Here is a 23,849-nt window from a genome sequence, read left to right as displayed (position 1 = left end):
ATGGAACTGCAGGAGTTGGGCTGGCTGTGTCTGGTGGGTCTCTTTTTCACATCCTTGCTCATTGTGCTGGGATGGCTGTTTCCGTACTTGCTGTCTGTACTGCGTCTGTGGAGATCCAGGAAGACACCCAAGCAGGACAGCAGAGGACCAGCCTGGCAGCTGCTTCCCCTCACACAGCCTCACAAGATCCTGGCTGAAGGTGTGTGGGGATTCCTGCTGAAGCTCCGCTCGGGTCGGGATGGAGGACCCATGCCCGAGGCCGGGGTTAAAGGCGTGTTGACCTCCCTGTTCTCCTTCAAGTCCTTCAGGGAGCACTGGCAGAGGACCTGGGTCAAAGCTCTGAATGAGCAAGCCTGCAGGCATGGGGTAAGTTGTTATTTTTAAACCATGAATAGGGGGAGATGTAGCACAAATCATATTGCAAATGAGAGCTGAATAAACATAATGGCAGTGTGTAAAGGAGCAGGCCTGAGGTTACTCCACTAAGCAGGGGCATAAATAGTTAAGCAAGGGCTATGCAGTTGGTGTGCCCATGTGAGCTGGAAGTGTGTGTGGGCAGGGAGGTGGAGGTGTCGGAGTGTCTAATCGGTAAGAGGATGGGGGGCTGAGCGTTGCGTAACAGCTCTGAATCAATGCACATAAGAGCTGAGAGGCAAGACCAGTCAGCGTAGCCACGGAGTGAACACCCACTCTTCATAAAAATAGTCGGATACCTCGTCCTGTCGGGGGAAATTGATGCGTTCGATCATAGTGGGAAGATTCAAAATCTAGGTTGCTGCTCAAGACAGAAGAATTATTTGGCCGGCCTTTCCTGCAACTCACAACCTAAAGTTACTCAAATTGTGTTAAAACTGCAGTTGGTATCTGCTTCACACATACATATTGGATTCAGTGTGGTGAGTACTACAGACAGTTGTTAGTCTGGCACATATTAGAGGCTTATAGCACGTTTCTAAAGGTCTTTCTCCTTTCAAATAGTTCTTTGATCTGCGTGACTCAAAGTCTGACACAGTCAGATGTTTGCTGTGAAGCACCAAGAGAGGAGATGGATCCTCTACACCCCCCCACTTAGAAATTCTGTGTGTTTTGAATTTGAGTTGGCGGGGAGCTAAAAAGGGGTCAGATCAATCCACAGAGCGAACGTGCACAACAAACAGCACTCGATTCTGATTCATATGGGTCACCTCAACATGGCTGATTGAAAGCCTCCCTCAAATGTTCAAGTGAACACTTTGGAGAAAGGCTCATTCAGTGACAGTGCAAGTGTTGTACGTTGGTTTGGGAAAAAATTATACTTGGTGCTGAGCCTAACAATGCAATTAATAGGCCACTGCTTGTTTAGAAAGATACTCTCTACGCTTGTTTTAGCACTCAGATTTGAAGTAAGTCCATCTTGCTCAAATCAGTCTTTTTTACTCTGCTAACGAATATACAACAGACAGGAGTAAAACAAAACAAAACGATGACATTGTAGCTCACATCAGAATACTAGTTATTATGTTTGGGCCATAATATAATTTAACAAACATTCATTAGTAGTGTATCGTAATGATGTGACCATGATGTGGCCATCAATTAAGGATTTAGAGCAACTTGTTAATTCAGATTTGAATAATATGTGTTGTGTTTTATCTGATTTAGTACATAACACTAAAATGTAATAACTAGACATGTGATTTTTCGTACATTTGGCATATTGTGATGTATATGTATATTGGAAATATAGTCATTATGATTATGATTTCAATGAAAATCACTCAGCTCAGTAACACATGTAAATCTTTGAGAAATACTTCGGCATTTTGGGAAATTGCTTTAGAGGTGCTGGTGGCGTATTTCTTTTAACCTTTGGAAGTAGCCGGGCTAGCTGTTTCCCTTCTTTTCCAGTCTTTATGCTAAGCTAAGCTAACCGCCTGCTGGCTCTAGCCTAAAATTGAACATAAGAGAGTAAAAGCAAATTTCACAAAATGCCAAACTCTGCCTTTATTTGTTTGTTTGAAGGGCACACTGTCACCTATGGGGAGGATACACAGCTCTAATATACTGTAAAAGCTGCTAAAGCTAGAGCACTTCTTCATGTGAATCCTTCATAGTTTGAGGTTCTGCATGCATTTTCTCTGCATACCACATATGTCGTGGTATGCAACATTAATCCAGCTGTCCCTGTTTTCATCAAAGTGTTAGTATGTGTTCCTGTGCTGGTAATATGAGGTCAGTGGGGAGAACAGTGGGATTCTTTGGAACTGCTTCCCTTTGATATGTGGCGATAAATTGGAGCGTGCCAGCTAAGTTATATTACAACGGCCTAATTAGTTGATCCATTGTGACCTTCTGTGCTCTCCATTACCGAGAAGCTCCACATTACTGGAGTGAACCTTGGGTGAACTTTGAAGTGTTTAATGAGAGTTAGAATAATGAGGTTTCCAGGTGAGAAATAAATTACAACACAACCTAGTTGCTAGTTGCTCATAGCACTGCTCCTCTGTTTGGGATATAATTAGTAATTGAATAGCCGTTTGGCAGAACTAAGCACACAAGAAAGGCTTAGTAAAGAAATTTGAAGGGGATGTATTATCAAAAAGGAAGGATGCTATGGATATTTTTGTACGTAAGAGCCACCATGCCTTCATGCTCCTCCATGGGATTAATCTATGATGACTGTATGACCTTCAGGCTTTTGGAATGCTTAACAAACCCAGTAGATACAAGGCTTTTGCCCGGCAGTGATGAAGTATATCATGTTTATACTAAGATCATTCTCCAGACTGAGTAAATGCGTCAGTGGTGGATGAAGGAGACAGAGACAAGCACTGGATGTCTGTCTGTCCATGTGGTGTTTGGTTTGTGAATCAAGAGTGTGAGCGAAAGCTTCCCGATAGCTTCCACTCATCACAATAAAATATCTGCTCATCATTGTGTCTGCGTGCAGCAATCTGTTATTCTAAATGTGTCTGGGCCATATGAAAATCATTTATGAGGATGTTAATGAAACCTTGAACTTGATATGAAGATAACAAATCACAAACATGTTGAATAGATATCCCTGCAGGAGTCTGTCTAAGAGCCAGTGTGGCCTCGTGATTAAAGTCACTATCCTTTTCTTGTAACTTAAAGGTCACATGTTGGGCCTCCATAGCGTTCATTATTAAGTTGTAACATTATACATTAACCTTATAATGTCCTTTGGTCTGTGCTTTTTACACACACCGTTGTAACTTGGTTTGTTGTTCTGGTGTTTCACCTTCTCACTAAGAAGACGGCCTAGAAAAACCTGCTGGGGGGTGGAGATATTGCAAGTATTAAGTGGTCACAAGCTAGTCACATCACATTCTTCACCTCTCACACACAATAAGCACCTGCCAGGCATGTTGCCATGCCACCTTGAAAAAAGATACGAGAGCAGCCGGCCCAAAATATAATCCTGAAGACTCACGTTCTCCTCCAACTTGCATTTCCTGATTATGTTTCTACATCCGGCAAAACATGAGCTTCTCCGCAGGAACACAGCACCAAGATACGGCTTCAGTATCATCATGTAGGGATTAGCACGCAAATCCTTTATAGCATTAACCTAAGTACTTCTGCAGCATTTAAGATTGATGCTGACAGAGGCCTTTAAATAATTATGTTGAAATTCATCCAAATAAAGGCAAGTTGAATCAGCCCGCCTGGAAAGTTGGCGCATCAAACAACTTTCAGCGAAAACCTTTCCCCTGCAGACCTGACTTGGTCAAGCATTAGAGTGGATTTATTTTTCTGATACGAATTTGTTCTCCTTCTGCTTTTAGTCAACACCTTGTGAGACGAAAAATAATAAAGACTTGAAACACTGCAGCAGAAAAATTACATTCCAAAACTTTCCATGATACAAATATCCATCTGTGCCTTCCATAACATGTAGAGCTGAATTGATTGACAGGAAATTAATCAGCAACTGTTCTGACAAATGGATTAAGTGATGAAAGGTTGAGCATGCTGGGTAATACTTTCTTGCTGACAATTAGTGAGTGATATTGTTTATACCATCATAGTTATGCATTTCAAATCTTTTTAAGTATAAGGCCGTGTTTTTGGCCTCTCTGGCTTTCCATAGGTTAGGCAATGCTAAGACTTCTGACTGGCTCAAAGAATAGGCAATGAATGACTTCCTGGATCTTATTTTGTTATATCACCATTATCTGTAGAGTTATACACATCATGTTTTCAATCTCTTGGGATCATTGTGAAAAATTATAATAATTTCAGGATCTGGGTTTTCTGCCCGAATGACTTTCTAGTCACTCTGAGTGTAGCTGTTCACAGTAATAGGGATCAACAGGATGGATATTATAGAAGCAGTCAGGAAAGGAAGGTTTCTTGCTTTCATTGTTAATGCTTCTGTGGGTGTTTGGTATTCATGAAGCTTTACCTCTCTTCTATCAATCTTATTATAAAGATTTCAAGTGTCAGTGGGTCGCTGTCTGTAGTTTTGAATAACTGTAATTTCAAATGCCTGGTTTGGCTGTCCCCGTCTATGTTCTGCTCACTACAGCAGAGAGCGGCATACGCCAAGAACTCTCAAAACGTGTTGTGACACTGATGTTGAGCGTCATCAGAATGCTGTATGACGACACTCCGTCCTGACGGGAGAGCTGACCCTGACTCCCAAATTCCAGTATTCAAAACAGCAGGACAAGACAAAAAAATGCTTTGGGGGGCTAAATCCTGACAGGACGGTTGGGGGGTTGTTACATAAATATAGAAAACAGCAGCAAATGAGTCAAAGCATAATTTGGTTTAAGACATGGTGTTCGTGGCAGTGCCACATTCAGCTTCTGCTTTGGAGAAATTTAGCCAAGATATTTGTGTTTTCATCGCCGCGATTTCAATTCTGAGAGGAAATATTATGAATTTGTACAGACTGAGGAGCCGGTAAATGCTTTTTTAAAGATATAGACGAGCGGAGACAATTGCTTGGGGGAGATGGGTTCGTCGCAATTTGGCACACATGTCAAGTCCCCTCCCCCCAATGTTAATAGAAGGATGCCTACATGCTTCATTAACAAAAAAACACATGATTTTCCATGGAGTCACGATAGTTCACTAGATTTACTTGTATACCCGTAAAAACGTTTTAAAGTCAAATTCAGCATATTTCTGCTTTAGCTGTATGCGTTCAAAGGTTAACAAGCTTGGTTTGCACACCGTGGTTCCACTCAAACATGAGCCATTTAAACAGAGAGATTATAGACACCTAAATCTGTTCAGCAGCATAAAAAGCAGCTCCTGCACTTTTTGGATAGTAAACCCATGATGCAGCTTGTTTCACGGCTCAGTTGTTTCAGAGAAAATGTTTCTCTACTGAAGTATTACTGTGGAAGCCTCTGGATATAATCTTGCCTTGGCAAACAGACTTGATATGGAGCTATTCAGATGTCTCCGGCCCGATTATTTTCGTGGAGGAGGCTTGAAGGACTGAACTGGTTGGCCTCTTCAGACCAGCAGATCAGTTTGTGCTTCTGCAGCTGACAGAGGATGTCAAGCCATTGTCACCGGGTTCAGTGGGCGGTAGAGGAGGACTAATAGAGCCTACGAGTGTGCATCTGCAGGGAAGGAAGCTCCCTGTCCATTCAAGATCTGCAATTATGAAGAGCCTGGTGATTATCTCGAGGCCACAGTTCACTTCTTCCCTCTCTGTCTGTAAGCTGCCGGTAGATGATTAATGCTGTGTGATTATGCTCAAGTACAACAGGGAACGTTAAGCACTCATTTGCAAATGACAGTTTAAGAAACTAACGTCACTCACAGAAAGTTCTATTTTAACAACACAACATTTCCTTAAATTTTTACAATCTTTCTGTTGCAGACATTGCTCTACATTGAAGGTGGCTCCTTTGATGCACCATTTAAAGTGGTGACATACTTTATGCATTATTCTGCAGTAATATTATTTTGTAAATTGGAAATTCACATGCTAATGTTAGCATGCTCACAACGAGACTGCAAACATGCTGATATTGAGGAGCAGGTGATGTTTACCACGTCACCAAATCAGTTTAGAACGTTAGCATGCTAACATTGCAGAACATGAATGTAAGCTGATTTACTGTAAATAGCTATTTCGGAGACCACGAAGTTTGTACCCCTTTGGAGTCTGAACCTGTGATACACGGTACTGAAATACTAGGCAGGAAAGGAAGATGAGGGTCAACAAAAGCTACGGGGTATAAGGGGTGTATTTCTGGTTGACCCACATGCTTTTCAGAGGCGTTCAGCCAGGCGAACCGAGAGGGGGTGACTCTGACAAACCTGAAGTGACACCATGGATGTCCTCAGGAACGGTCTCTTTCCAGAAACACCTCACACACACACACACACATACACATACACACACACACACACACACACACACACACACACACACACACACACACACACACACACACTTGAACAGTGGTGTTTCACAAGGACAAATCAGAGGTTATGCTGCTAGCTCTACCCTTTCCATTACAAAATTAGCTCTGTAGCCTCTGCCAGGAGGATGCACAACACCAGAGAGCACCAGATGGCTACTTAAAAAGCCAATGGATGCTAAATATCTGAGTGAACTCACAATAACATAAACCGGTTTAGTATGCAAGGCTTTACCAAATGAGTAGATCATATTGAAAAATGTCCAACCATATTTAATTTCAGGCTCCTGAACAGACCTTAAAACTGGGTGATGGCTGCCATTCTAATTCCCAAGCATGTATGCTTAATAATGTTAAACTGCCACTTTGATAAACACCCAAATGTAAGATGCTTGGATTATAGAAAGGGATTTTAAAAGTATATCAGTAGAAACAACAACTGACCCAACCTTCTCTCAGGCACGCAATATTCTGACTGACACATATTTGCAAGCCTCTGCTGCTGTGTGTCCTGGAGTAATTTGAAAAAATAAAATAAAGTTGCCCTTTTGTTTTACATAAAGAAAAACACAAATCTGTGCTGTAAATACGCAGTGGCTTGTCATGAATTGTGATTTGGATTTAAGCTTGAAAATTGCAAAAACAGGGCAACACAGGGGAGCATCTGGTGGTCTAGTGGGGATGTGTACCAAATAAGGGTAGCAGACATTCGTGCATGTCATAAACTGTATATAAAAAGTATGTATACATATTTATAATCACATACATTGAATACATCATTTAGGGTCATACCCCACACACTCTCCCCCCATATGTCATGTTTATGTCTACACTATCGGATAACTAATAAAGGCAAAAATGCAAATCTCAAAATGTAACACTATTTTGTTCTCATCATGCTCATTACTGCGGAATGTGAGTGTCCCAAAAACACCCTGACATTTAGGAGTATTTGCTCACAACATTGTACTGACTCCAATTTGCTTCATTGAAAAGATGCCAGTGGCACAAACCTTTTAGTAATGTCGATCTGTGAGCCACACACAATCAGGATCATGTGATTAATGGGTTTACCACATCATATTCGTTCTGCACTTTGGATGTAATGAACGGTTGGGTGACTGAGCAGTTTTAGAAGCTCCAGCCAACCGAAGTAAACACAGCCGGTTGTACGCTCTGGTCATGTGGCTGCAGTGCTGGTGCAGGGAACCTACGTAAGCTTGCAGCATCGCATTTGGCTTCCTGCCCTTCCTGCCCTTCTTGCTGAAACACTGACACAGACACATACACAAACACGCCCGCACACACACACACACACAGACACGCACACACACACCACAAACTTTGTTACATCATACTCCCACTTCTACCCCGCCTCTACTGCTGTGTTTGATGGAGATTGGACTTGGACCTAGAGGAACATATGCCCTGACAATAGAGGATTTGTTTTCTCTCACTTGCATCTCTCAAGCCAGTGAAAGCCATCTAATGGAACAGATTCTCTGGCTCACACACACACACACACACACACACACACACACACACACACACACACACACACACACACACACACACACACACACACACACACACACACAGTGATAGTAGGCCACTGGTGTTGCCGCCGTTCTGGTGACTCTTTTCTTACAACTGAGATACTAATACCTTTTGTTCGGGGGTGTCTACCAAGTCCAACAGTGAAAGCTGCCTTGCTGTAAGCATGACTAAGCATTGACTGATGCAGTCTTCATAATGGATACTGTTGAGAGGCTAAGGCAGGCTGATCAATAGGGGCAATCTACAAGTTCTGCGTGATGACAGAAGCTCATATTAACTTGAACACCCTTTGGTCAAACATATGTTGTCATTTGTTTTGCCAGTATCTTCAGGCACTGTTCATCTGAGTGCACAGATCCACAGAGCTTCCTAGGCTTTAACCACAGTTATGTTTTGCCATGCATGGTCGATACAATAGCCTCGTGTCTGTTGGCATGTACACATTATAGCACCTTACAAGAGTCTGTTTATTCATTAATGTACATATTACGTACGAGACTTCACATTGTCACACACTCTGAACCACTGGCACGAGGAAATAATCACAGTGTCATGCCAAGCTTATGAGGTTCCTGTGGGAGGGAAACGGAAGCATTGTGTGATCAGCATGTGGACGAGGTGATCAGTACCATATGTGAGTTCAATCACTCTGAGCAAAGATCAATGAACTACAGAGTTCTACTGATTCCAAACGTGCTTAAAATTCATGAAATGCAGCAGTTAATTTATTTGCATACTAATTATGTAAAGATCCATAAGGATGGTGACAAACTGCTTACCAGCTACAATAAAGGCCTTGCCAGTGCAGCACAGAGTCCTTTCTGAGTGTCGCTCCTCTTTCTCTTATGTAATATTTAGGACATTTGTTCTCTTCCTCTGTCTTTCCCAGAGCTCCATCCAGATCACTTTTGACAGCAGTCTCCAGTTAACTGCTGCCTCTACAATAGATAGTGTGACCTGCACTGACCAATCGGCACATCGGATGGTACGTAATCTTAGTAGTTTCTGTTAATTACAGTTGTAATTAATTAACTTATTTAGCCAGTCACCCAATGTATTCTATTTGGGGCCATACATGACAAAAATTGACATGTCAGTGTCAAAACATGACTGTTTTTCCACCATTTCTGTATTTTCCTTTTACAGCCTATTCTTGTTTTACAGGTTTTACACTGTAAATGCTGGGTGGACACAGTGACGTTTCCTGTGACGGTCACTCAACAGTCACCAGCTGCCATTTCTATGGAGACCTATCAGATCACTATAGCACCAATGGTGGCAGAGGTACCAAAGCATACCACATAGATGTTTGCAATTTGTACATTTGAGGGCTGGCCTCCCAAACAAATGAAAATCTCAGAACATCATTTGCATCATTATTCAAATGTGAAGGATCACGTGTAATCCCGCCATCACTGTCATTGTCATTAAATAAAGAGTCTTCGTATATTTTACTGTTTCTGACCATCAATAGCCTCGCTTATTTCAGTAGTGCGAGTATTTAACACAACTAAGTACCCATTTCTCATTAGTCCTGTTGCTTTCTGTCTTTGAGAGCAACTAGATTGCTTTACTTTTTTCTTCAGAGGCTACTACAAGCAACACATTTAAAAAAAAATTCAGACCATCAGGGAAAAGCCATGAAATGTATTAAAATATATGACATTGTAATTCATTCCCAATGCTGCTCAGAGTAAACAGTGTCTAGTTATTCTGCCAACATCACAGGGTCTCTCCCTCTCCTCTTGCACTGTCGCTGCAGCCGACACAACCGCTAATCTTTATGCAAATGAATTCACCGTGACGTTGGCATTATGCAAATTGAAGTAAGACGTCATCTGCTGAATTTTAGCTCTTTTGGAAAAGAGTTGGCAATACTGCACAGGACACACTGCATTTTGTTTTCCACGACTGTAAATGGAACCTTAATTTTCCCAGGTCACGGTAGGAGACAGAAAAGGACAGTGAAAGCAAAGCTTATGTCATTATTCTCTAGCCATTATATTGTCCAATCAATGTTCACTTAATAATGAAAAGTTAAAGCAAAAAAACAAATTTTACTTGCAGAGTAGACTCATGTGATTTTCCAAATGTGCGTGACTCCTTTCACCATCTATCATTATGAGAAACCTTTATTTGTGGGAATAAAACGTTTTCTGCTTGTTCGCTGCTTACAAATGTTACCTATTGTTTTATTATATGCTGGCAGAGACTGCCAATCCTGTTTTACTAAATCATCTAAATTAAATAGTGTGTTAATTATATATTAATGAGAAAATGCTACATCATTTAATATATTACTCTTTAACGTAAGCATGCCGGTTAACCTGCTGTCTGTCTCCGTCAGGTGGTGGTGTGCCTGGAGGAGGTGGAGGACGAGGGTCTGCTAATGTCCTGGACTCTTTCTAAGCAGCCATCATTTACTTTGAGCGTGTCTCCTTGCAAGCTGCAGAGACAAGTGAGAATTTCAGATACTGATACTATTAATATGATATATCTGTCTCATGTAGTCAGCAGAGGCCTCGTTTCTCAACCGGTTTACGGTTTACAAACTAGGTTGCATACATTCAAAATGCTTTTCCACCAGTAAAGTAACATTAAAAACATATATTAAGCAGGAAGGTCACTACTACCAAAGGCAGTTGTTAGGGACACCCACTGATTATTATATATATAATAACCATTAGGTATGCCGGACAATTGTCCTTGTAGTCAAGCCGAATGTAAGCATGACAAATTGGGAACGGTTCAATCCCTCAAAGCTGCTTCTAGAACAAACTAAATGGCTTTAATATTAAAGCACTTGGATATTTTTTGTTTATTATCATTAATAGCCTTGCATGTTATTATATATTATTAAGTAAGATAATATCAGGCATTCAAATGTATTAAAAGCCCCAGTTTTGTCTTTAGTTGAGTTTGTTGACCTGTCATGCTTTGGTGTATCATCAGAGAATAATCCGCTGCTTCCTTTTCATCTCAGGGCACTGAGGGGTCGGCAGACCTGGACATGATTGAGGGACTGATAGAGGATACTCTGTTCAGCACTCAGCCGGCCATGGTCCTCAACCTCAAGACTTGTGCACCCAGTCCTCTGGTGAAAAAACATGTTTTGTGCTACCTTCGTAGCAATAAGAGAAAATAACAAGGATCTTTTTTCTTCTTTAATAAATACATTGCTATGACTGGATACTGAAGGATAGAACCTGTACTCTGCACTCTTTTCCCACTTTTTCCCAGGCTCCCATGGACCATCTATCAGTGAGATTAAACTCTGTATCCCAGAGTGTCCTGGTGAAACGACTACTGCTCCGGCAGCTCAGGACGACCTTAAGTAAAGGTCAGACATTTTCCTCCAGCGTCAGATCATTTCCGCCCGGCTTCCTGCAGATAGCCGAGGTCTCACTGTCTGTCTTTCTGTATGCAGGTCAGTGGTCTAGATCAGGGGAGCTGTGCTGTGTCCTGAGCCTGGACCAACCCTCCACAGAGAGGTCAACATGCTTCCTGTCTGTGCCCAGCAACCCCAACATCCCACTGGAATGGAGTGAAGAAATCACTCTGTAAGATGGCAGCCATGACGCCTAACTGCATTTAATGAGTCATGAGTGTGTACATCCATAGCAACGTTAAAGGCTCTGAAAATGTATTCTCTCAATCAGCTAGAACAGTTTTAGTTATGTCACATGAGAGTTTTCTGTTTTTGTTTCTTTATTTCTCTGCTGTTTTTGCTGATTTGAAGTGGGTGATGTCTCATTATTTGCACCAATCAGGATTTAGCAACATTTTAATCAGAATCTAATGACAGTTGGTGGGTTGTTACTGTCACTGCCAATCAAATCTGATCAAACCACACCCACCAATGATGAAGCAGATTCACTTTATTAATACATTTATTACATCATTTGACTGTTGCTTATATAGGCAGAAATATTAATGTTATAGAACATTATTTAAGATTTGAAGTTTTCAGGAAAAATCAGCTTGAGGAAGAAGTCCCCCTGTTTGCATAGTGGGGCTCTACTTGGATTCTAACACAGTTGTTTCCTTTGTGTTGAAGGGAGCTGGGCCTAGAAACCAAAGAGCTGAGAGTCAGACTTCTGGAGCGCAACGGCAAAAGGGAACGTAAGGCATTGCACGATAGCAATTTAGTATTGGCTGCGTCTCAGGAACATGATCAGCAGGAATGTTTAGACTGCTTAAGCAAGATCTCCATGACTAAAATGCCCTGCTGGCAGGCTCACTTTAATGTCAGGAGATGCTCCCATTATGGCCTCAGAACTACAGAGAAGGAACGGCTTTCCTTTTGTTTTAAATCTGGATAGAATTCCTGCCCGGCCACGCCTGCATTGCGTTGGACCTCCGGTGCAAAGTTCCCACTGGACACCATACACTGTCAGTAAGCCCCGGGCACGGCCTGGCACCCAACGCTACCGTCACAGCAGAGGTGAGAAACAAGATGCAGCTCATTTCTGTGAAAATTATGAAAAGCTCTTTCAAAGCCATTCTCATGCTTTGAAGTGTACAGTTACATCACATGTTATTATCTAACGTCAAGCAAGCTGGACTGAAACAAAGCTTCACCACAAAAGGAGAGGGGCTGTTGTGTAACAGCTGATACATAGTCCATTGTCATGCCTTTGATTGCTTTCTCAGATCTCTTCGGACCTTTTCACCTGCCAACTTGTTGCCTTTTTTTCCCTTCTTGCGTTCTTCATATTGCTTTATCTCTGCAGGCTAACATTTCATATTGGTACACTTCCTGTTTTCCTGTACCTCTCATGCAACCTGTTGTGCCTACACTGATAAGTCATCTGAAATGTACCCTGCGAGTCCAGATGTCAGTTTAAATGCCCACCTCATTAATAGAGTGCCCACCCCCACTTCACGCTGTATTAGCTAATTGAAGATTATTCTTAATCCTCCAGCTGCTGTATGTGGAAACAGAGGAGCCCCGCAGCGTCCACCATGCTTTACCACTTCGTTCCTCACTCACCCCCACCAAGAAAGTCGACGTGGACCGAACCATCATGCCAGATGGAACCATCGTCACCACTGTCACGACCGTCCAGTCTCGACTGAAACTGGACCACAGTCCAGGTATATGCACAGAATGAAGTATTACATTGTGCCAGGGAAGGTGTACAATAAGATATGGAAGAATGTTTTGATGATACTAACAATAACATAACATATTTGTGATGCCTTTTAGGTGAATCCCCTTTGTGCTCGCCGTCCAAAGTGGAGGTGACTGAGAAGAAACCCACCATCCTGTCAGATGGCAGAAGCAGCACCAGCCCCAACCTCAGCAGTGAGTTGTAGACTGAAAGGCCAGATGTTGTTTTACATAACAAATGCAAAGTAGGATAAGCAGCAAGCTGCGTTGTAACACAAGATGAGAGGAATGCAATTTGCAGTACACATCATGCACTCTCGGTGTAGGAGCTCTTGTTCAAAAACCTTAATTTAGTTTTACAACAGATTTACACAGAAAAACCACTTGCTTGTACAAAGCAAAGAGCAAAAAAGTATTATAAACACGATAGATAATGTTTGATAGATCTAACTACATATAGGATTTTATTGTACAATGATGAACTTTTTGTGTATATAAACCGTACATTTTCAAATATACTTGCACTGCAATAAAAAATATGTTCAATAATGTTCACCTTTTTATACACTTTTATGCAGTTTACTAATATAGTGCTGATTTACATGTTTTTATTGCTCAGAGAGCATCCGCCTCTCTAATGGCCTGGATCCTGTTGCAGAGACGGCCATTCGGCAGCTGACGGAGTCCGCCTCCAAAGTAGCACGGAAGACGCCAACAAAGAGGAGCACGCTGATCATCTCGGGCGTGTCAAAGGTCAGGGAATTGAAACTGTGTCAAATGTAGTGGATTGTTGAATTTTATAGAGTAACTGATTTTAGTGAGATTGTGCATGTTAGTTACCTGCACAGCTATTTTTGTAAATGAAAACAATATTTCAACTTTGTTTAGTTTTTTGATGATTTACCAAACAGCAAGCACCTAAAGATAGTTTTATAGATTAGTTACAGTCATAGACAGCACATCTTTTAAACCAGACTTCAACTGATAGTTGGAGCAGTGTTTCCTGACCTCAGGAAGGCTTTCGACACTGTTAACCACAATATCCTGATTAAGAAAATGTCACATTTCAACTTCTCAGCTGAATCGCTAGCACTGATGAAGTCCTACCTTGAGGGAAGAACCCAGTGTGTTAGAGTGGGTGAGGCTGTATCGCCTACGCTAGGATACGAAGTGGGTGTCCCTCAGGATTCGATTTTGGGACCATTATTATTCAGCTTGTATATAAATGACCTCCCCAGTGTTTGTAAGGGATGTGATATTCAAATGTACGCTGATGACACAGTGATTTATGTCCATGCAAAAAGCAAAGAACAGGCTGCACTTAAACTCACCGATACAATGGTCAAGATACTGCAAAGCTGTACTTTAATGCAATGATCATCCCATATTTGACTTATTGCCTAACCAGCTGGGCTCAAGCCACCAGCACAACTCTAAAATCAATTAAATTCCTTCATAAGCAGGCTCTTAAAATACTTGATAAAAAGCCCAGGAGTTATCACCACTGTGCAATTCCAAGTAAACACAGTCTCCTGAGCTGGGGTAACATCCCTAAATTCTCCTATATGTGTCTTGTTTTTAAAGTCCTTCATGATATGGCTCCTCCCCCACTTGGTGAATTTATCAAACGAAACACGCAGAGTGGTAGACAAACTAGATATGTGGAGAGAGGTGACTGTATCATCCCCTTTAGGAAAAGTTCCATTAGCCAGTCTGCATTCTCAGTAAAAGCAAGCAGGACACCTCTGGAATGCCCTGCCTCTGCATATCCGCACTAGCAGAACATATCCCTCTTTTAAACACAGCCTGAAGAACCGGCTTATTAGCAAGCAGGTGTGTGAGCATGAATCGTGACTCCCTCCTCAATGATTGTGTGTACAAAATGTGTGTATGTTTATTGATCTTCATGATGTTTTTATGATTTTATGATGAGGCCTATTTATATATCTGATCGTAACCTGTATGTGTATTGCTTTTTATGATGTTTTTGTTATGACCATTTATTTCCTTTAGTGATGGCTTGTTATATCTGGCCACAGGGACTACGGTTGGAATTTAGCCTTAGCTAAGACCGACACATTTACACCTGGGTTGATTGATGTGTATGGTCCCTGTTCAAATAAATTAAATGACAAATGAAAATAGGAAAATAATAGTGAATGGCATGATCCTGTCTGTCATACGAGCTGAAAATGTCTGCTGAAAAGATCTCTAGAAAAGATTGGGAGCCCTGCATGAGCTACGGGGATCACAACAGAGAGACTCACATGCACTCAAATACCCATGGGCTGGCCTGCCTTTGTAATCAAAGCACAGAGAAGCTGGGAAAACACTACACATAGGGGGACAACAACTTCATTCCCTGCTCAGGTAGACATTACAGCACTATATCTTTACATTGAAAATAGTTGCTTGCTGCTATATTAATGCTCTGAATACCACCTTTCAGGAATGTAAAATATAATGACATGGAGCCGGGCAGAATTAGTTTGTTCTCAATTGAATCCACAGTCACAGCCCCTCATTGTTCCACATTATAGGAGAATTAAAGACTCTAGAAATGTATACAGTGCAAGAAGCTCCACTGAAACTTTCACAAAATCCACTGGAACGTGCCAGTGCCATGAAAGTTGTAAGAATGTGGCATGTTATAAGTGTTTGTCTTTTCAGGGTACATTTCCAATAAGTACACACTCCCATTTCTTGAAGGAAATAATTTGATTCAATATCCTAACACTCAGCAGGTTCCACTCTCAGAAGATAACTGTGCGTTATCGAGCGGCTACGCTGCAGCCATGGACGCAGCCATGCATGGCAACCATTACGGGGTGGGGCAACATCAGGACCCAGATGAAACAACACCCTCCGACGTGTCGGAGCGTCCCTCGGTGGACGATGTGGAATCAGATACCGGTTCCACTGGCGCCTTGGAAACCCGCAGCCTCAAGGACCATAAAGGTAACACATTCGTCATAGTTTCAGAGGTTCAGTTTCCACTAACATGGATCAGTAGTGTTTTATGGTAAGTGCAAACACAATATTCAGCCATTCAAATATTGTTTTTGCAGATTGTTTAATTGCATGTTACCACTTCGCTTGAGGAATGGACTTTGATTCCCTTTGTCCATGTAAAATAAGTGTTTATTGTCAAAGCTCACTGTTATTATATGAAAATGAACAGTTTATTTCACATGCAAATCTTTTATAGCCTTACATCACATCAAAACTTAAAATGAGCATAATGCATTAATTAATTTTTGGGTTATATAACATGAGAGACTCTACTGCCCTCTAGAGGTCATGCTGCAGCATGCATGCAACCAGAGCAAAGTGGTTTTAAATGGATCAGTGCCGAATTCTATTTGAATATCAACTTGATAAGAGAGCTATCTCATGAAATCAGTGAATCCATTCCTAAAAGTAGTAGTGATTGGTTAGTGTTATTCAACAAGGCCCCAATACTGTAGTTATGGATTGACAGTGACGTATTCCCTGTGCTTTCTCTAGTGGGCTTCCTACAGAGTGGGACGAAGCTGTTGTTCCGCAGAAGACATCGAGAGAAGGAGTCCTGCCTCAGCCAATCCCATGAAGACATCTCCAACATGGGCAATAACTTTGCTGCTGCCACTAACATCAGCCGTAAAAAGTCCGGCAGCTTCTCCCGGCGTCTCATCAAGCGCTTCTCTTTCCGATCATCAGGCAAATCGAAAGACAAAGCTACCAATGGAGGACCGAGCTCCCTGGATAACTGATTATTCTTGTTCGGGTCGAACATGGGTCATCCTGACTTAAGTGTTGTTTAAAGGCCTCTGTTATTACTGTGAGAAGAACAGCTAAACCTTACAAGAGTCCAGTCTTTGATAGGCTGAACACCGCAGGCGGGGTTTCACCTCTACATTTTGAAAGGAGGATACCTCTAGGAGGGCTTTACTCTGGAGAGAAATGACTGCACCTTCAGGAGAGAAGTCATGTTTAATCACATCACTAAAATGTGATTATGAGATCTATTTCTTTCTAGGAGAAATCTGCTGCTCGAAGAGAAGGTAATAATCACAATGAAATGTCTTGTGCCCGGTTTGAACACAAACTATAGTGGGAGTGTTTGATTGTGACAGATGGTGGAATTGCTCTTAAACTATTAACTGTTATAAGATGCCAGTATGATACTATTGGTACACTTTGGACTGTTTTTAAAACAGCACATGTAAAATTCCTTGGTTGTATAACGGTAATTTATTATTATGTGGTTCTCATGAAACAAGTGCTATTTATTTTACACCCAAAAAACAAGTCATCATAATTGCATTACACTGTAATATAGAGACATTGCTGTGTGTTTTTCCATACAAATGTCATTTTAAACACATAGTTAAGTAAGTTGACAACAATCTAGCAGTCCATTCATAATTGCTAATGTATTGGTTTTCAAATGTTGTTCACTGTTGTATCTTATATAAGAAAAAGAAAAGTTTATATATTTATCGTACTTTTTATTTTATAAAGGTACTTTCTGTGGAATATCATAATGCATTTCAGTTTGCTTTTGAAACTACAACCAGCCAGGATCTCTCGCAGGCTCTTCAAGCCAGGCAATAAGTTTAAACTTTTTTTATACAAAAAAACACACAAAAACAGGTCTTGCTCTCCTTGTGGCCCCTGTTGACTCTAATAAAGTGCATCACATTATCCACGCACATTATGGAGACTTCAGTTGATGCTCATGTGGACATTTCAATATTGCAATAACTATCATTATTGTGCAGCAGGACCATATGATATAGTGCAAAATGCCTTGCATGGGTAGCAGGCAAAATCGTTTGCAGGTAATGCTGATATAACAAAACCTATTCTGTATAAATATTCAGGAGAATTATCATAATGCATTTCTCATAGATTGTATATAACAAGGCATTTCTTTTAGAATAAATGTAGGTCTCACATGAGTGACAATATTGCAACCGCTCTGCAGTTTAAATTGTAAAAATGGAACTTTGCGGTCTCTGGGAAGGTTTCAGAGATGCTCAGCTGCTGAGGCATTGTGAGCAACAATTGTCAACGTTTACGACAAGGTGCTCGTTGGAGTTGATATACTCAGGGCTAGAAATGAAACTGCAACTAGAGATATGAGGAAACCCACTGTACCAAAAGCGAACAGAACCAGTAGGTACAAATGTACATACGTTTTTGTCCGTTTGAGCTTTGTCAGAGAAAATCTACAAATATTTTAACCGACTGCATTGATTATGGGATTTAAAAACAATAAAAATTAAAGGATTTTGATAGAGTTTCCCGTGTTATTTGCATTAATAAAATGAAAACAGCTATTAGAAGACATCACAGAGGTGGATCCTGCACAATTAAGATATGTATGAAAAAAATATCTTGAATCTTCCGTTGTTGTATTTGAAATGTTTAATTTATTGCAAATAAATTATTTTTGGAGCATCCCTAGATTACTTCTGGCTATCTTATTATTTTTTCCCAGAGGTAACATATATATTTTTTTAAATCTCAAGACTCTGTTCCTATATAGAGGATGTTACTTCTGTACACTTTCCTAAAAGCGAGACAAATAACCTCACACAACTGGCCTGTTGTTATATCTGCTCATGAGTGTATGAGTTTCAATGTCTCTTTAAATGGTTTCCTTATTCTCACAAGCAACCTATCCCCACATGTTTAAATTATCTGATTATTTACAAGTTACAACCAATGTTTAAATTTTCTGTATTAGATTTGCTTTACTGCATACTGCATACTGTATAAGGCGCCAAAACACTTCAAGCAGGAGGGAAGATACTCCATTGGTCTTTAATGTCCGCCCCTTTACAGATGACCGCTCGCAACAAGCAGGGACAACAGCCAATCGCATTCGTCCCTTTGGGCCCATCGTGATTGGTTTAGGACCAGACCAGATACACCAATAGTCATTGACTTCCTGTCCTTCTGATCTAACACAGCCAATCACTTCTAACTAGGTTCACGCCAAGAGCCAATCACGTCTTAGGGCGGGACAAATCTGAGGGTTTATATCCAGGTTGTGCGACTGTGAGTCTTTTATCTGTTTCTTCAATTGCAGCGTTTTGTTTTGCAAGATAAACCCGACAACAGAATATGTCTGGAAGAGGCAAAACTGGGGGTAAGACCCGCGCTAAGGCCAAGACCCGCAGCACACGCGCCGGTCTGCAGTTCCCCGTGGGCCGTGTCCACCGTCACCTCCGCAAGGGTAACTACGCCCAGAGAGTCGGCGCCGGAGCCCCCGTGTACCTGGCCGCCGTCCTGGAGTATCTCACCGCCGAGATCCTGGAGTTGGCAGGAAACGCCGCCAGAGACAACAAGAAGAGCCGCATCATCCCTCGTCACCTGCAGCTGGCCGTACGCAACGACGAGGAGCTGAACAAACTGCTCGGCGGTGTGACCATCGCCCAGGGTGGCGTGCTGCCCAACATCCAGGCCGTCCTGCTGCCCAAGAAGACCGGCCAGTCCGCCCCGAGCGCCAGCAAGACGGGAAAGAAGGCCTCCTCTCAGTCGCAAGAGTATTAGCTTGCTACCTCTTGACTTTAAAACCAACGGCCCTTTTAAGGGCCACCCAATCTTCACCGAAAGAGCAACCTTCCCTGTCTTGTTTGTCACTCGCTTTATTTTTTATTTAATACACGCTTGTCTTACAAAAGTGGTCCGCACCAGTTGTTGATCAGTTGGGCTAACTGTAGCTACATGCTAGTCTTGAGAAAGTTGTGCTTAATAAACGGTTGTTTTTCAAAAGTGGTCCGCGCCATTTGTTCAGTTGGGCTAAATGTAGCTACATGCTAGTCGTAAGAACGTTGTGCTTAATACATGCTTGTTTTTCAAAAGTGGTCCGCGCCATTTGTTGATCAGTTGGGCTAACTGTAGCTACATGCTAGTCTTGAGAAAGTTGTAGTCGTCAGTATCCGGTAAATGAATCCTGTCAACCTTTTCCGCAGAAACCAGATCTCAATAGGACACGAGCGCTTCCCGTTTTAATGTGAGCATCTGAGTGTCGTAGGTTGACTTAGTCAGCACTAGTGTTGATCATTCAGCAGGCCGTTGCAGGTCTAGGAAAAACGTGGCATGATTGATTTACACTGCAGAACCCGATGTGACCTGCTGGTCTAACAATCTCTGATTCTTGAACTGGCCATCTTATTAAATGCACCTCGCTAAAAGTAACCCAGCACAGTCCAACAAATATACACTTTTAGAAAGATTTCATCTTTAAACTGTTGATGGTCCTTTCTGAGGCTGTGGTCCAGTAATTTGCCCCTCCCAACTGAACTAAACCTGGTAAACGCTAAACTAGTCTCCAGAAGTACCATAATGCTAAAATGACACATACAAATATTTAAACAAGAACATATCTTAAATCCTTGCAGCACAGTTGTCTTGAATTACATTAATAAGCAACTGACTGCATGTATGCGATGTATAAACCCATTTCAGATGTAGGACAAGTTGGTTTGAAACACTGGTATTGTATTTGTTAAAATGGTTGTCTTAAGGTAAACATGTCCTGACTGTTTGTGCATCAGTGTGGTTAAAGCCTGCATAACAGTAACGGTTCTTCCTGATCGAGCTCCAGGTGTTTCCGTGTTGCACATGAAGAAACAAACTGCAGCTGGTCTACTTTACAAACATGAGCACAGTGACATGGATCTAATGGAGCAGGCATACATACTGTTGTGAATCAATGTAATCCTCAACACACTCTGCATTTTGAACTCCACCATCCAGATCGGTTGTATATGATTTTTAGGTGGTAAAGTTTGTATTTACATTAAACAAGGGTCATATAGAAGCATTCATATAAAGTCCCACTATATCATTCTTGTCATGAGTAAGATACATTACCATTTGTTACCGCTTTATTTAAACAACATTAACTCTGTGTTAGTGAAGAATTATTGTTTAGAAATTTAGTTTAACACATTGTGTCTAGTAAGGGATGTGGTCTAACGACACAAGGATCAGTGCAGGGCCCAAAACCTCACTTGGCCAAATATAACCATCACTGCCCGAAAACTCCACCCTTAAAGCTCCCTGTCAACAATGCACACTATGTTGCATTAAGAAAAGTCATGACTTTGGACACCTTGCCAGAAGTCTGACTACAAACATATCCAGGAGTTGCAAATGTAACTGGTACAGTTAGCTTAATCAGACATGTCAGAACAATCATGGTGCACTTCCCTGATTTTGCCACCAGGGGTCAATTGTTTCATGCCTAAAAATCTGGATTATGTGTGACGTGTGTTTCCATTTAATAACAATTGAAGACGGCTCACTGCACGTATGGTCCCAACAGATATTCAACACACGAACCCTCACCATATTAATAGAATAATGGACATTTTCCTGCTGGGAATGAAAGATGCAAACTCTTCACCAGTGACGTTAAAATAGTAAAATATCTGAAAAACTATCTTGAGAATCCATCAGTTCTTCCAACAGTCATACTTAATAATTATATGTGTGGGATTCATAAGAGAGACAGTTATTTTAATGGCATCTTCGATAAAGGATTACTTGTTTTCTCATTACATCTTTGACATATGCAGCTACAATCACTCAACCTTTCCACAGGGAGAGCCTGCAGATATTTCTGTCTGCTTCGGCTGTTTTATTAGTGGCAAAAACTGCATGACGCACCAAGGTTGAACTGAGCCCAGGACAGGCTGAACCAATTACTCGGGCCTTGACGACGTGTCCAACACCGGCAGCCGAGCTAAAAATTCCAGCCTGAAAGGAAAAAACTTGAATGTCCATTGGCTGTCACAAACTATAATTTCCTGACTGGCACTCGGTCAAAGGCTCTAAATTTACCAGCTCTTCTCAGCTGTTTGTGACAAAGCAAAGCAAACACAGTGATACTCAGTTTTTCTCGGTTTACCTCTTCTTTTTCTGTGGTTGGAGAGTATTTATGTAATTGTATGCATTTAAAGTCACAGAAACTGTTGACTGTGAAATGTCACTCTCTCAAAGAGCAAACAAAGGCAATCAAATCCTGCAGGAGTTTCAAGTGATCTCACCCTGAGACTTTTACTATGCTTGGTTAATTTCAGCTTGGTGGGATGACAAATGGAACAAAAAAAAAAGTATTACTTAAAGCCAAATAAGGGATATTGAAGGGGAAGTTTTCACGAGGTGTTCACCGAGCCTGTATAACTGAGAAAGTCTAGAGATCAAATCTGTGGGAACCACAGAGCAATGTTAGATTGAAATGAATGGTGAAAAGGAATGATAAGTGGGAAGAGAAAAAGGGCCGGAAAGAGGGGAGGACCCGGTGGAAAAATGTATGTGGATGCACTGAATGTTTCTCTTTGAAACTTTCCCAATAGCAATGAAGTACTGGCAGCGTATTTTAATCCTCCAGCAGAGAACTAGGACTTTTTCCTCATGGAGGGAGTTTTTAAACTTGGATTGAATCAGCCCACATACAAGATGATGTTTCCGGCCCACTCTGGTAATGAGAAACAAACATTTTTGCGTGTGCGTGTGTGTGCGTGCTGCAATGAGAGACAGAGTAAGTGGGAGAGAGTAAGAGATAATGGGGCTATTGTGGCAGTTTACACTCCGGGTTTTCAGCCTAATATGACCCAGTTATCTCTCAGTCATTGTACACTGTGCGTGACCGAGTTTACATACTTTCATTATCATCTTTGTTATCTTTTATAACAGTACAGAGCAGTCAGAGCAGGTGGAAGTTATCTGATTTCACAAAGAGAGCAGGTTTTAGGTCCCAACCCAGCCTTCGGTGTGAATGGACACTTTTTTTCTGCGTGTGTGTGAGATCCGGCTGTCTTTAGGGCTCAGGCATCCAGTAATGTACTTTGGTGGAATTACAGGCCGATGAAGTATTTCCCCTACAGGAGTGTGAGGTGCAGATGTGCTTGAGTGAGTATATTCTTAACTTTAAAGTGCCCAAAACCTTCTAATGAGACACATTTCTGCATTTACTTTCTGATTACAACTTGTTTGCATGTAGATAATATGTACTCTTAACTATTCTTATGCGCATTGTCTTGGTGTGCTGATAAATTATGAGGGACAAGTGGACAGTTGTTGCAAAGAGTATATATCAGTTTGATAGGAGACTCTAAGGAAAGGTTTTGGGAATATCAGCAACTTCCTGTTGTTTCTTTGGGGTATTCTGGGGTCTTGCCTTATTATAGTAGCACTTGGCACATGATGTGAGTTGGTACTTTTTGTGTTTTGTTGAGATTGTATGATATTTGAATGTGATCAGGAGATTCAAATGGCATTCATGTGGATACACATATTTGGCTGCAAAACAGATTGTTTTTTCAACGATGTCCTGATGTCCTGCTACTATATCTGGGTCTCTGCTGTAGGTGAGGTTAATCTGTATAACAACAACCCATCAGTCTTTTATTACATGAAACATGGTGAGTCTCACATGCAGCATTCCTCCCAGCCACAACAAGCTCCACCATTCAAATGGTTAACTCCATCTTAAGGTTAGGGCAAAGCTCCTGTTTTGGCCTGTCAATCTTTTGTGCACTGCTTAGAGGAAGTGCTGCCTGGGTTCAGGGCAAAGAAGTCCCTGTTATTTAAATTAATGCGAGAAGGAAAGTGAAAGGTGTGTCTCATCAGACTTCCACACATTCTTCAGCTTCATGGATTGTGAGCTGCTTCTACCTCTTTGACTGCATCCTGGTCAAACATTTAGCACCAAGCCTCCACTTTACTCATAACCTGTTAGAATGCTGAGACATCTCTAGTCGATTCAGGCTTACAACCATGTTGTG

At 41.5% G+C, this 23,849-nt stretch overlaps 2 protein-coding genes across 2 annotated transcripts; both read left to right on the top strand.

The window, feature by feature from the left end:
• On the top strand, positions 1–16,814 carry c2cd2l (c2cd2 like; the record flags this gene model as incomplete). The annotated part of the gene is made up of 14 exons (XM_079214314.1): positions 1–366; positions 8,839–8,934; positions 9,114–9,233; positions 10,297–10,407; positions 10,933–11,046; positions 11,190–11,289; positions 11,377–11,509; positions 12,007–12,071; positions 12,272–12,393; positions 12,875–13,046; positions 13,159–13,257; positions 13,682–13,815; positions 15,807–16,020; positions 16,570–16,814. The coding sequence occupies 14 exons, from the start codon at positions 1–3 to the stop codon at positions 16,812–16,814; spliced, it is 2,091 nt and encodes a 696-aa protein (XP_079070440.1).
• Positions 16,815–19,170: 2,356 nt separating this feature from the next.
• h2ax (H2A.X variant histone) lies at positions 19,171–19,821 on the top strand. Its single transcript, XM_079214182.1, has one exon. It carries the CDS (start codon positions 19,177–19,179, stop codon positions 19,603–19,605), a length of 429 nt encoding a protein of 142 aa, XP_079070308.1. The 5' UTR covers positions 19,171–19,176; the 3' UTR covers positions 19,606–19,821.
• Positions 19,822–23,849: the final 4,028 nt, after the last annotated feature.

The sequence above is a fragment of the Taurulus bubalis genome (genome assembly GCF_910589615.1).
Source record: "Taurulus bubalis genome assembly, chromosome: 2".
Taxonomy (NCBI): Eukaryota; Metazoa; Chordata; class Actinopteri; order Perciformes; family Cottidae; genus Taurulus; species Taurulus bubalis.
This window is presented reverse-complemented; position numbering and strand designations above follow the sequence as displayed.

Coding starts and splice junctions, on each gene's coding strand:
- h2ax (XM_079214182.1), top strand. CDS start 19,177: ATGTCTGGAAGAGGCAAAACTGGGGGTAAGACCCGCGCTAAGGCCAAG.